The 13,094-nt window shown below is 50.3% G+C and overlaps 1 protein-coding gene across 2 annotated transcripts in view; it reads left to right on the forward strand.

The window, feature by feature from the left end:
* The window catches only part of Scn8a (sodium voltage-gated channel alpha subunit 8), a 177,063-nt gene that overhangs the window by 138,124 nt on the left and 25,845 nt on the right, over nt 1-13,094 (forward strand). For both annotated transcript variants that reach the window (XM_075960706.1, XM_075960707.1), the window contains exons 16-20: nt 90-446; nt 1,646-2,116; nt 3,654-3,771; nt 4,141-4,295; nt 10,570-10,743. In XM_075960706.1, coding sequence (XP_075816821.1) covers nt 90-446; nt 1,646-2,116; nt 3,654-3,771; nt 4,141-4,295; nt 10,570-10,743 — 1,275 coding nt within the window. The remainder of the gene's footprint in view (nt 1-89; nt 447-1,645; nt 2,117-3,653; nt 3,772-4,140; nt 4,296-10,569; nt 10,744-13,094) is intronic.

Here is a 13,094-nt window from a genome sequence, read left to right on the forward strand (position 1 = left end):
GCCAGCCTTCTTAATTTCACGTTTTATTTCAGCAATGTTGTGAGACAGTGGTTTACCGTTTCATTTTTGTTTGTTTGTTTTCTCCTTAGCTCCGAGTCTTCAAATTGGCCAAGTCCTGGCCCACCCTGAACATGTTGATCAAGATCATTGGGAACTCCGTTGGTGCCCTGGGCAACCTGACCTTGGTGCTAGCTATCATCGTCTTCATCTTCGCTGTGGTGGGGATGCAGCTCTTCGGGAAGAGCTACAAGGAGTGCGTGTGCAAGATCAACCAGGACTGCGAGCTGCCGCGCTGGCACATGAACGACTTCTTCCACTCCTTCCTCATCGTCTTCCGCGTGCTGTGCGGGGAGTGGATCGAGACCATGTGGGACTGCATGGAGGTGGCCGGCCAGGCCATGTGCCTCATTGTCTTTATGATGGTCATGGTCATCGGCAACTTGGTGGTTAGTACCAGTTTGGACCTGTTGTTGCTCACCTCGGGCTGCTTGGCTTCTTTACCTTCTTCCTCCTCTGTTGAACTCTTCCTTGGCCAGGTCTGCTTTAAGGTACAAATGAAGAAATGACTCTTCCTGGAGTGCCCACTGAGTCATGGCACACCATGATCATGACTGAAAAGGGAAAACGGAGTAAGGTCAAGTGACCCCCACAACTTCCTCCAAGGTCACATAGCTGATAGACTTGAGGGTTTTTATTTGTCCTTTTTCTAGAAACATCAGCATGTGTTCCCTTTGGCACTGTTGAAACCTCAGGCCACATACTCTGCTGTGGGCCTGCTGAACTGTCCCAGCCTCCACTGTCCCCGGACTCTACCCACGCCAGGAGCATCTCCCAATTGCAATGACAAAAAGATGTCCACAGACATTGCCCCATGCTCACTGGATGACTGCACAGCACACTGCAGCTGGCAAAGCAGCTCACCCAGTCCCCATACACTCAGACAGTGCAGCTCTTCTCCCTTCTCTGCCGCAAGAAGCTGGTCTGCAGCGGGCACATTCCTTGGCGGCAGCCCTGGCTCTCCCGTAATAAAGTCATTGCAGGGTTTCTGTGATCCATGACGTTCTCTGCCAACCCTGCTCCCTAAATCCTGGTCCTCTAGCGCCTGTCTCTGGGTATTTGTTTTTATTTTTATTTTATTTATTTATTTATTTGGGGGGGGGGGTTATTTGTTTTTATACTGATTCCTAGACCTGCAGCTTTTGTCATAGTCTCTCTGGACCCCATCTCTGCATTTCTGTAGTTTATTCGGTGTTGCTGGAAGTGTGACCTAAAAGCTACCCGTGTCATAATCATTACGGGTTTATTCATTTAAAGGCCAAAATGGCATAATGTGTTTGGTGCGTGTGTATACAAATATAACAGCATAAAAGAGCTGAGGGAGGTGCAGAAACTCCTTATATTAAAACCAAGAGAAATCCCTGTCTGCTGATGTGAACATTTAAAATTCCATGTGGAGGAGCTGGACACAGCATACTAGGAGAGCATTCGTCCACAGCACAAATCAATAAACAAAATGACCTATGATAGGAGCCAAACAGAGTACAACAGAAACTCTGCTCAATGCAGCGCTGTTGGCTTCTGCTGTAGCCCTGAGTAGATAACTTCTAATCCCACCATTGCTCCTTTTCCTGCTGCCCCGTTGTAGGTGCTGAACCTATTTCTGGCCTTGCTTCTGAGCTCCTTCAGTGCAGACAACCTAGCAGCCACAGATGATGATGGGGAGATGAACAATCTGCAGATCTCTGTCATCCGGATCAAGAAGGGGGTGGCTTGGACCAAAGTAAAGGTGCACGCCTTCATGCAGGCGCACTTTAAGCAGCGGGAGGCGGATGAGGTCAAACCTCTAGATGAACTGTACGAAAAGAAGGCCAATTGCATCGCCAACCACACTGGTGTGGACATCCACCGGAATGGCGACTTCCAGAAGAATGGCAACGGTACAACCAGCGGCATCGGCAGCAGCGTGGAGAAATACATCATCGACGAGGACCATATGTCCTTCATCAACAACCCAAACTTGACGGTTCGGGTGCCCATTGCTGTGGGCGAGTCTGACTTTGAGAACCTCAACACCGAGGACGTTAGCAGCGAGTCAGACCCTGAAGGCAGCAAAGATGTAAGGTCCCAACTGAGAACACCACCCCTATTGTGTGTGAGGACCAGCTCCAAAGACTGGCTCAGCCCTGGGCCTAATGGAAAGATTTTGCAATAGGCACTTTACTTTGGGAGCCAGCGCAGCCCCCAGAGCCACGACCTCTAGGCTAAGCCTGAGTTTGTTGCATGACTTCTGGAGTCCCTGGGTCTGAGGCCAGAGTAAACCCTTTTAGTTTGTCTCTCCTCTTTGTCCACTTGACCTTAGCCCAGAGACCCACAGACGGCTCTGTGACTAGTGCCTGTCTGCCCGTGACCCAGCAGAGGTGGCACAGGTCAGGGACATGTGCCCGTGACCCCAGCAGAGGTGGCACAGGTCAGGGGCATGTGCCCGTGACCCCAGCAGAGGTGGCGCAGGTCAGGGACATGTGTCCGTGACCCCGGCAGAGGTGGCGCAGGTCAGGGACATGTGCCCGTGACCCCAGCAGAGGTGGTACAGGTCAGGGGCATGTTCCCGTGACCCAGCAGAGGTGGCACAGGTCAGAGGCATGTGCCCGTGACCCCGGCAGAGGTGGCGCAGGTCAGGGGTATGTTCCCGTGACCCAGCAGAGGTGGCGTAGGTCAGGGGCATGTGCCTGTTACCCAGCAAAGATGGCACAGGTCAGGGGCATGTTCCCGTGACCCAGCAGAGGTGGCACAGGTCAGAGGCATGTGCCCGTGACCCCAGCAGAGGTGGCGCAGGTCAGAGGCATGTTCCCGTGACCCCAGCAGAGGTGGCGCAGGTCAGGGGCATGTTCCCGTGACCCAGCAGAGGTGGCACAGGTCAGAGGCATGTGCCCGTGACCCCAGCAGAGGTGGCGCAGGTCAGAGGCATGTTCCCGTGACCCCGGCAGAGGTGGCGCAGGTCAGGGGCATGTGCCCGTGACCCCGGCAGAGGTGGCGCAGGTCAGGGGTATGTTCCCGTGACCCCGGCAGAGGTGGCACAGGTCAGAGGCATGTGCCCGTGACCCAGCAGAGGTGGCGCAGGTCAGGGGCATGTTCCCGTGACCCCGGCAGAGGTGGCGCAGGTCAGGGGCATGTGCCCGTGACCCCGGCAGAGGTGGCGCAGGTCAGGGGCATGTGCCCGTGACCCCGGCAGAGGTGGCGCAGGTCAGGGGCATGTGCCCGTGACCCCGGCAGAGGTGGCGCAGGTCAGGGGCATGTGCCCGTGACCCCGGCAGAGGTGGCGCAGGTCAGGGGCATGTGCCCGTGACCCCGGCAGAGGTGGCGCAGGTCAGGGGCATGTGCCCGTGACCCCGGCAGAGGTGGCGCAGGTCAGGGGCATGTGCCCGTGACCCCGGCAGAGGTGGCGCAGGTCAGGGGCATGTGCCCGTGACCCCGGCAGAGGTGGCGCAGGTCAGGGGCATGTGCCCGTGACCCCGGCAGAGGTGGCGCAGGTCAGAGGCATGTGCCCGTGACCCCGGCAGAGGTGGCGCAGGTCAGAGGCATGTGCCCGTGACCCCAGCAGAGGTGGATTTATGCCCCTGTGCAGCTTCTTGACTGTGCTCTTCTTTTGTGACTAGAAACTGGATGACACCAGCTCCTCTGAGGGAAGCACCATCGATATCAAGCCTGAGGTGGAAGAAGTCCCTGTGGAGCAGCCTGAGGAATACTTGGATCCGGACGCCTGCTTCACAGAGGGTGAAAAAGGGGCAGGAAAGGGCTGGCATGAAGCCTGCAGGTCATTCAGTTACCTCAGTGCAGGGGTTGGGGGTGCACGAGCTGGCCACCATTTTGATCAGGAGTTTTGTTATTGTTTCCCTTACTCAGTTCTGACACACAAGTTCCTAGTGTCTAGTTTGTCTTGCCTGTCTTCTCTTGACACCAGCCCCCGGGCTGCCACTAGGACTGTCTCCACTGTAGTGTGCCTCCTCCTGACACCCTCGCAGGACTCTGGCCCTGTCACTTTGGAGATAGCCTTAGCTGCTGTCCCACTGCTGTGTACTGGAGGCTGGAAAGGGACAGGCCGCACAAGCATCCCGTTTGACCTGACTCTTCCATTGGCGCCAGGTTGTGTCCAGCGGTTCAAGTGCTGCCAGGTCAACATTGAGGAAGGGCTAGGCAAGTCCTGGTGGATCCTTCGGAAAACCTGCTTCCTCATTGTAGAGCACAATTGGTTTGAGACCTTCATCATCTTCATGATCTTGCTCAGCAGTGGTGCCCTGGTGAGATTTAGGGAAATGACTGGGGACTAATGGGGGAAGGGCACAAAGATAGCAGAAAGAGGCTGGGCGTGGTTCTGCCCATTGGCTGGGGTCCTGGAGTCTTTTTTTTTTCTTTAAGATTTATTTATGTATGAGTACTCTATCTGCATGTACACCTTTATGCCAGAAGAGGGCATCAGATCCCACTATAGATGGTTGGGAGCCACTATGTGATTGCTAGGAATTGAACTCAGGACCTATGGAAGAGCAAGCAGCCAGTGCTCTTCAGTGCTGAGCCATCCTAGGAGAAGTCTATTAAGGAGGCTTTAGGGTTAAAGCCCGAGGCCCAAAAGATGGCAGGCCTGCCAGATGGGAGCCAGGCTGTCCCACCTGCCCTGGGTCACCTGTCACACAGCGACTCACACTGTGCTTCCTGGGGTGCTGTGGAGGTTCCTGGGTGAGAATAGCATGGCCTCTGCCAGACTACGCTGGGAGAATGGGGATGGTCTTCGTCATTCTCCACACAGAGTAGACAGCAGTGACCCAGGGGTTTGTACTCTTTACTCTTCACCATAAGCAGTGTTTACCCTTCACAGAGGACAAGAGTGCACAGTGGCTCCGTGCGAGACCCTGTGCCATTAACAGATGTATGCCTGGTAGCTCACGCATTTAACCCAGCACCCAGGAAACAGAGACAAGCGAATCTCCATGAGTTCAGGGCAAGCCTGGTCTCAGAGTGACTTCCAGACTCCTCGGGGCTTCACAGAGAGACCTGCCAAGAGAATCAGCCCTCAGCCGGCCCCGACACTGGACAGGGGTGGTGTGGGCAATGCGCAATTGTCTTACTTTTCTCTCTGCTGCTTGTTCCACTCGTCTACCCCGATTCCCTCCTCCTTTTTCCCTGTTGCTCTCCTTCTATATTTCTTATTTTTCTCTTATCCCTTTCATTTCCCCTAAGACAAAAATTTCTACACAAGAAAGATTACCTTACAGCCACAAGTTACATATTTTCCAAAAACAAATTAAAATCTTTACACAGGAAGAAATCACATTATAATCACAAGTTACATGTTTTTCTTAGACGCCCATGAGTAGTTAAACATTTTTTCTTTGTATTAATTTTCCCACTATAACTTCTTCACCCCAAAGCAATGATTGTTTTCTGATTGATTAACAAAGCCTTAAGCGAGCCAAGTCCATCCCAGCCAGTTCCTTTGTGCCCGCAGGCAGGTAGTTGCAGTGCAGCAGGTCCCTAGCCTGCTTCTTCTCTACACAAAGTCTAGACAAGTGGTCACTTAAACAGCTGTTTTTCTTTACACACAGTAGGGTCATTTAATTTCCTTTCACAATTTTGTTTTTTTCAAGCTGCATACCAAAACCTGCAATTAATTCTGTAAGCTGCATGACCAAGGAACTCAGGCCTAAGCTTGGGTGTGGGGACGTAATTGCTGTCTTTGATCATCAGCCTGTTCTCCCACGGGCAGAATTTCTGGCTTTATAATGCATGAAACTTCCTTGTTCTTATTTCCCATCTTATGCAAATCTCACATCTAACAAAGGAGAAGGTAACTTTTAGCCTATTTTGCTGCTGCTGCTGCTGCTGCTTCTTCTTCTTCTTCTTCTTCTTCTTCTTCTTCTTCTTCTTCTTCTTCTTCTTCTTCTTCTTCTTCTTCTTCTTCTTCTTCTTCTTCTTCTTTGTATCTCTTTTTGGAACAATTGACAGAATAACCCAAACCATTTCCCTAATCATTTTCACTAATTGACTTAGCCACCGATATCTTTTAGGCTAACTCAGAAAGTCCAGTTACATCATTGATGTAACTAATCATCATTTCTCTTATAAACAAAACCATCTGCAAGTAAAGTGCTCAGTGAGGAGCGGGGTTTTCTCAGGAAACAATCACACTGTACTAGGTACAGTGGGATCCTTTCACAGAGTAACCACATCGTGCCAAATACAACAGGAACAAGGCAGCGGCAAGCAGAAGGAAGCACAGCAGAAGCAAGGGACATCCTGGGAACAATCCTGGGCTTTGCCTCTGCAGGATCCCATCATAGCTTTGCTGTCTGCTGGGCTGTGTTCCATCAGCCCCATTGCTGGCTGCAGCCCCTCTGACATGGCCACCTGCAGAGACCCCACCTCAAAGAAAGAAAAAGGAGGGAGGGACAGGGAGGAAGGAAGAAAGACAGACATCCTGAAAGGAAACCATAGCTACAGCATCCAGGCTACACTGAACCCCAGAGGGAGGCCACCAGTGACAGGAGACCACTCATGGTCATCTCATCTTGCCGTACAGAATAGATTCCTAAACCAGTGCTCTGCCTTAAGGGGAAGCTGTTCCTGTTTTTCACTGAGAATTCATTTGTGTCAAGACCATGAGAAGGATCTCGGGTTCCATGACTAACGCCTCTCCTGCCCATTCATGAAATGGTGTGGCACACCTGTTGTTTGTGTGCCTCCTTTTTCCCCTTGTGCAGAGAACCTATACCAGAACCCTGTACATGTGAGTTAGGCACACTACCGACGAGCTACATCTCCAGCCCTCCTTCTCGGAAGATGGCTCTAGAGGCCTGATTCTCCTTTTGGAGCTGTCCAAAGCAGGTGCTTCTTGTTGCATCCCAGGGGACTTTTCTCCTGCACAGTGCTTCCCTCACTCCAAGCGTTTCCTCCTGCGTTAGGGACTCTTCATGTCACTGGCAACACTTGACAGCAAAGTCCACTCTGGATCTTCTTCAGGGTTAGTTGGTGACCATTTGGCTCTTTGCTTCTGAGACTGTGGAGGCAGAATTGCCATGGCAACAGGAACATGTGAAGGGGACATGGTTCGCCCCATGGTGGTCAGGAGGCAGGAAGAGGGGTCGGGACCAAATAATACCCCTGTCTTAGTTATTCTGTTGCTGTGAAGAGACACTAAGATCACAGAAACTCTTATAAAGAAAATACTTGACTAGGGTTCAAAGTCTCTTCTGAGATTCATGCAGTCTCTGAACTGTAATCTTCTTTAAATTCCAAATCTAAAAGCAGATCACATACTTCCAACATATAATGGCATAGGATACACATTACCATTCCAAAACACAGGGAAGGGAGCAGAGTGAGAAAATACTGGACCAAAGCAAGACTCAAAACCATCTGGGCAAACTCTAAACTCTACATCTCAATGTCTAATGTCAGAGTGCTCATCGGATCTCCAATTCCATTCAGCTTAGTTGACTGTAACACACTTCTCTCCTGAGCTGGCTCTGCTCCCTGTTACCAGCTCTCCCCTGCAGGTGTCCCACAGCTGTCATCTCTAGCATCATGGGTTCACCAAGGCAATCCAGGCTTCAACTTCAGTTTCACACAATGGTCTCTACTATGCCTCCATTCGGGGACATTCCCGACACATGCCTTGTACTGAAACATGGCCCCCTTGTTCAGTTATATCTTCACCAGCTTTCTGTCCTTCCCTGCCTAAGCTTGACTGTCCTGAAACTTGTTCTATAGGCCAGGCTTTCCTCAATCTCAGAGATCGCCAGCCTCTGCCTTCCCAGTGCTGGGATTAAAGGTGTGACCCACCACACCTGACTTCATTTCTTAATCCGTTCATCTCCTTGAACACAGGACGTTACTCCGTCCCACTTCCTACTGCTCGTTTTCTCAAAATTCATATTTTGTAATTTAACCAGCTTGCTCCTTTTCATCTTAATCTTTATAAGCATGAACATTAGGAACCACACAAAAGAGTCTATACTAGGTTGTTTTGAGATTTCTTCTGCCAATGTAATTAATCCAAAACTCTTCACTTTAGCTTCAGGCAGACTCTTGGACAAGGGCAAAAAGCAGCTACTTTCTTCACCAAAATATCACAAGACCAGTCTCTAGACTACATACTAACATTCTTCTCCTTTGAAACCTCTTGGCCCCACAGTTCATCAAAGCACCACTGTCTTCCATGCTTCTATCAGGATGGCTCATTAAACAGTGCTTAAAGCATTCTGCTGCTTTTATAGCCCAAGCAAAAACATGGTAGACCTAGCACAGTAATACCCAACTCCTGGTACCAACTTCTGTCTTAGTTAGGGTTTGTATTGCTGTGAAGAGATAACATGATCGTGGCAACTCTTATGAAGCAAACAGTTCATCAGAATGGTTCACTTACAGTTTCAGAGGTTTGGTCCGTTATCATCATGACAGGATCATGGTGGCATGCAGGCAGACGTGGTGCTGTAGCTGTAGCTGAGAATCCTACGTCTTGCAGGCAACAGGAAGTCAGCTGACTCACTGGGTGGTATCCTGAGCATAGGAAAATCAAAGCTTGCCCCCATGACACACTTCCTCTAACAAAACCATACCCACTCCAACAAAGCCACACCTTCTAACAGTGCCACTCCCTGTGAGATTATGGGGTCAATTACAGTCAAACTACCACAGTCCGCAAGCTCCCAAAAAGCTGCTTTATCTAACCAAGGAGGAAGCTCTACAACCTCACAGTTCAATCCTTTCAGATTTTGAACCCATCAGTGGATTAAAGCCTCCTATTGGCCTCCCCAAGAACTGCTCTCACTGACACAGCTAGAGGTAGGCTTCACTGCTCTCCAGTCACAATTAACCATCACACCAGCTCTTCACACCACAGCCATAGTCCGCCATGTGCTCCATGGAAAGAAAGTAGCACTGTCGCTTTCTGCGTCAAAGACTGTCCCACCCTGTGTCCCTTCCCCCATATCTGTGACACCAAGGAACTAAAGGAGAAAAGATCTTGTCAAGTCTGATAAACTGTGGGTCATGTTTCCAGTAACTGAAACACTCCCAGCCCTCTGGTGAGTGTGAAATGGCTCGGCTACTGTGGAAAACAGTTGCCAGTTCCTCAAAAATGTCAAGATGTTACCAGCAAATTCTACTCCTGATCTTATGGCCAAGCAGTGGTGATGCAAATCTCAGCACTAGGGAGACAGAGGCAGATGAATCTCTGTGAGCTCGAGGCCGGCCTGGTCTACATAGTGATTTCCAGGATGGGCTCCAAAGCTACACAGAGAAAAACCAGGAAAAAAAAAGAAAGAAAAGAAAGAAAAAGAGAGAGAGAAGAAGAAGAAATGGAAACACATTGTCACATAAAACACAAATACTGGGCTGGAGAGATGGCTCAGTGGTTAAGAGCACTGACTGCTCTTCCAGAGGACCCGGGTTCAATTCCCAGCAACCACATGGCAGCTCACAACTGTCTGAAGATCAGTTCCAGGGGATCTGACACTTCACACCAATGCACATAAAATAAAGTTAAATAAACCATAAAAATATTTAAAAAAAAACACAAATACTCCAGGCAGAATTATTTATACTAGCTTAAAAATATGAACAGCCACCAACTAACGATGAGTCATGCTCTCCATAAAGACTGAATATGTGCTACAGTGTGGGGAGATTGAGACTTTGTGCTTAGTTAAGAACCCAGACATAGAGATTGAAGAGATGGCTCAGCTGTTAAGAGTGCATACCTCTTTTTCAGAGGACCTGAGTTCAATTCCTAGCACCTACATCAGACAGTTCACAACTGCCTGTAACTCTAGTAGCAGGCGATCCAGCATCTCTGGCCTCCACAGGCACCTGCGCTCATGCACGCATACCCATATGCAAACACACACACACACAGGCATGTGATCAAAAAATAATAATTTTTCTGGTCTACAAGAGCTAGTTCCAGGCTCCAAAACCACAGAGAAACCCTGTCTCAAAAAATAAAATAAAATAAAAAGAAGCAGCCATGCCAGGCAGCGGTGCCATACGCCTTTAATCCCAGCACTTGGGAGGCAGAAGCAGGTGGATCTCTGTGAGTTCGAGGCCAGGCTGGTCTGCAAGAGGTTGTTCCAGGACAGCTAAGGCTACACAGAGAAACCCTGTCTCAAAAAAAAGGGAGGGGGAGAAGCTAGGCACAAAGAACATGTATAGGATCATCTCATTTCTATGAAATGTCCAGGAAGGACAGATTAGTATGCCGAGGACCAAGAGGCTGTGGGGAGGAGGATGGCAGGGAGAAGATGTGTTAAGTGGGTAGTGAAATGTTATGAAGTGCTGTGGTGGTGGTTTATCCTAAAAGCCACTGAACCATGCATTTAAAGAGCTGGATTCTATGGGATGTGAATTACCTGTCTATAAAACACAAGCCTGGGAGCTCAGTGGTGGCCATGGGGTCCAGGCCCAGCATCACTAACCAGTAAATAAGCAAAGTGGGAACCTGATGTGGGCAGCTGCTGTGTGACGAGCTGCCGCAATGGCACACTCCTGCTGGCTAGGCAGCTGTCGCCTGTCTTCCAGGCCTTCGAGGACATCTACATTGAGCAGAGGAAGACCATCCGCACCATCCTGGAGTACGCCGACAAGGTCTTTACCTACATCTTCATCCTGGAGATGCTACTCAAATGGACAGCCTATGGTTTCGTCAAGTTCTTCACCAATGCCTGGTGCTGGCTGGACTTCCTCATCGTGGCTGTAGGTGTCCTGTTTTCCATTTCTTGCCCTTTCTAGCTTGAGCTGCGACTACCTGGGCTAGGTTAGCAATTAGCACATAGCTGTGGGTTTGAGGAAAACCTTATATGAGAGTGGGACCTCTGGAGACCCTGCATTGTCCCAGAGGCTGTCCTGTTCTTCACATTGCTGGGCCTGGCTTGTTTAGATTCAAAAAGTCCTCTGTCTTTAACCTGGACACCAGAAGTTTCCTGCTCCCAGTCAGTGGAATATCCCTTTCTGCAACTATGAGATGTGATTCTGAGATGAAAGATGAGGAGGGGTGTGGGGTGAGGAGGGGTGTGGGGTGAGGAGGGTGTGGGGATGAGGAGGGGTGTGGGGATGAGGAGGGGTGTGGGGATGAGGAGGGTGTGGGGATGAGGTGAGGTGTGGGGATGAGGAGGGTGTGGGGATGAGGTGAGGTGTGGGGATGAGGAGGGTGTGGGGATGAGGAGGGTGTGGGGATGAGGAGGGTGTGGGGATGAGGAGGGGTGTGGGGATAAGGTGAGGTGTGGGGATGAGGTGGGGTGTGGGGATGAGGAGGGGTGTGGGGATGGGGCACGGTCTGTTCCTCATGTCCGTGTCCATGGATATTTCCCCGATGTGCTGATCAAGTCACTTTTCCTGGGAAGAAGGCCTGTGGTGTTGCCATTTCTGCTGTGATCACCAAATGAGAACTTTTCCCCTCCAGGCTCTCTGGCCCTGTCCTTCATGACCGTGAGCTGCCATGTTGTGTTTTCAGGTTGGAGGCAGTGGCATCGTTGACTGTTTCTCACGCCGCCAGCACTTGCTCCTCTACCTCACTAACAATGACTGCTTTCCTCTTTCCGTGTAACTAAGACTTCTTTCTTGCAGTGTTTAAAGAAGGGGTGTGTGAGAAGTGCGGGGCGACTGTGGAGAATGTACCTGGGAGCTGAGAAGGGCGCAGAGATGGACGGTCTGAAGGCTGGAGACTGGGCGGGCATGTTCAGAAGAGGCTTTGTGGACGCTGTGGCAAGCTGCCTGTGGAATTCCAGTGGGACCTAGGGCAGATCAGTTGGGAAATCTTTCTCAGTCATGTAACAGGAGTCCTGGACTGCCCCATCAATGACTTCCACCTCATAAACACATTCCCTTCCCACATTAATGGCTGCTTTCAGAGTTGTCAAGAAGCTGGCATAGGGTTCTCTAGAGGATCAGGACTCGACAGAAAGGGGATTTATTAGAAAGACTTACAGGCTACCATCCAGCTCATCCAACAATGGCTGTCTGTGGTCCAAGAATCCATCATTGTTCCTCCATGAGGCTGGAGTCTCAGCTGTCAGCATATCCCAGAATTCCAAAGAAGCAGGCGCCGATGCCAGGGAAGAAAATGACTTGCTAGCAAACAGGCCAAGAGCAAAGCTTCCTTCTCCCATGTCCTTATCTAGGCTTCCAGCAGGAAATGTGACCCAGATTAGAGGTGAATCTTCCTGTCCCAAAGGTCTGGATTAGAAGTGGATCTTCCTGCCAGGCGGTGGTGGTACACACCTTTAATCCCAGCACTCGGGAGGCAGAGGCAGGCAGATCTCTGGGAGTTCGAGGCCAGCCTGGTCTACAAGAGCTAGTTCTGGGACAGGCTCCAAAACCACAGAGAAACCCTGTCTCAAAAAACCATTAAAAAAAAAAAAAAGAAGTGGATCTTCCTATTCCAAATTAAGCATAAATCCCTCACAAGTGTGCCCTCTAAGTTGGGGTTTTAATTACCTCCAGATGTCCTCATGTTGACAGCCAAGAACAGCCAGCACACTAGTCTTTGGGAAGATATGTAAATGAGGGGAAGAGGCCAGCCCGCAACCTTTAAGTTAGCCAAATACGCATGGCCCCCAGGGAAGTAGACGGGTCCTTGAAGTTAATAGAAGTGCACACCTAAGCAGCTTGGATCCCAGCTTACGGGGACAAATGTAGGATGGTACCCAGAGCTAGATGGGCTCTCTTCCTAGAGACGGGAAAATGCACAGTAACCTCCAGGGCACCTTGACTCAGAACCCTTCACTGACTCACTGAGGACTCAGACGGATAGGTCCACTGCCGTGCTCTAACCTGAGCACTGTGCCGTGAAATAACGTTTCCATTTTCCTCCGTACCCTAACTTAAACCAGATTCAAGGATGCCAGCACACACCCCTGTATCCTGCTCTGCTGCTAAGAACGTCCACCTGCAGGTCACCGCTTATCTAGCAAGTGTTTTCTTTATATACTGGGCAGGAAGAAGGTGAAGCAATAGGACAGGCATTGCTAATTGGCTATAATCTGTCAGTTCCTCTAGCTTTGGCAATTGTGGGGCCTCACATTAGCTCTGAAGACTGTCCCTATACC

Source organism: Microtus pennsylvanicus, chromosome 2, assembly GCF_037038515.1.
Source record: "Microtus pennsylvanicus isolate mMicPen1 chromosome 2, mMicPen1.hap1, whole genome shotgun sequence".
Lineage (NCBI taxonomy): Eukaryota > Metazoa > Chordata > Mammalia > Rodentia > Cricetidae > Microtus > Microtus pennsylvanicus.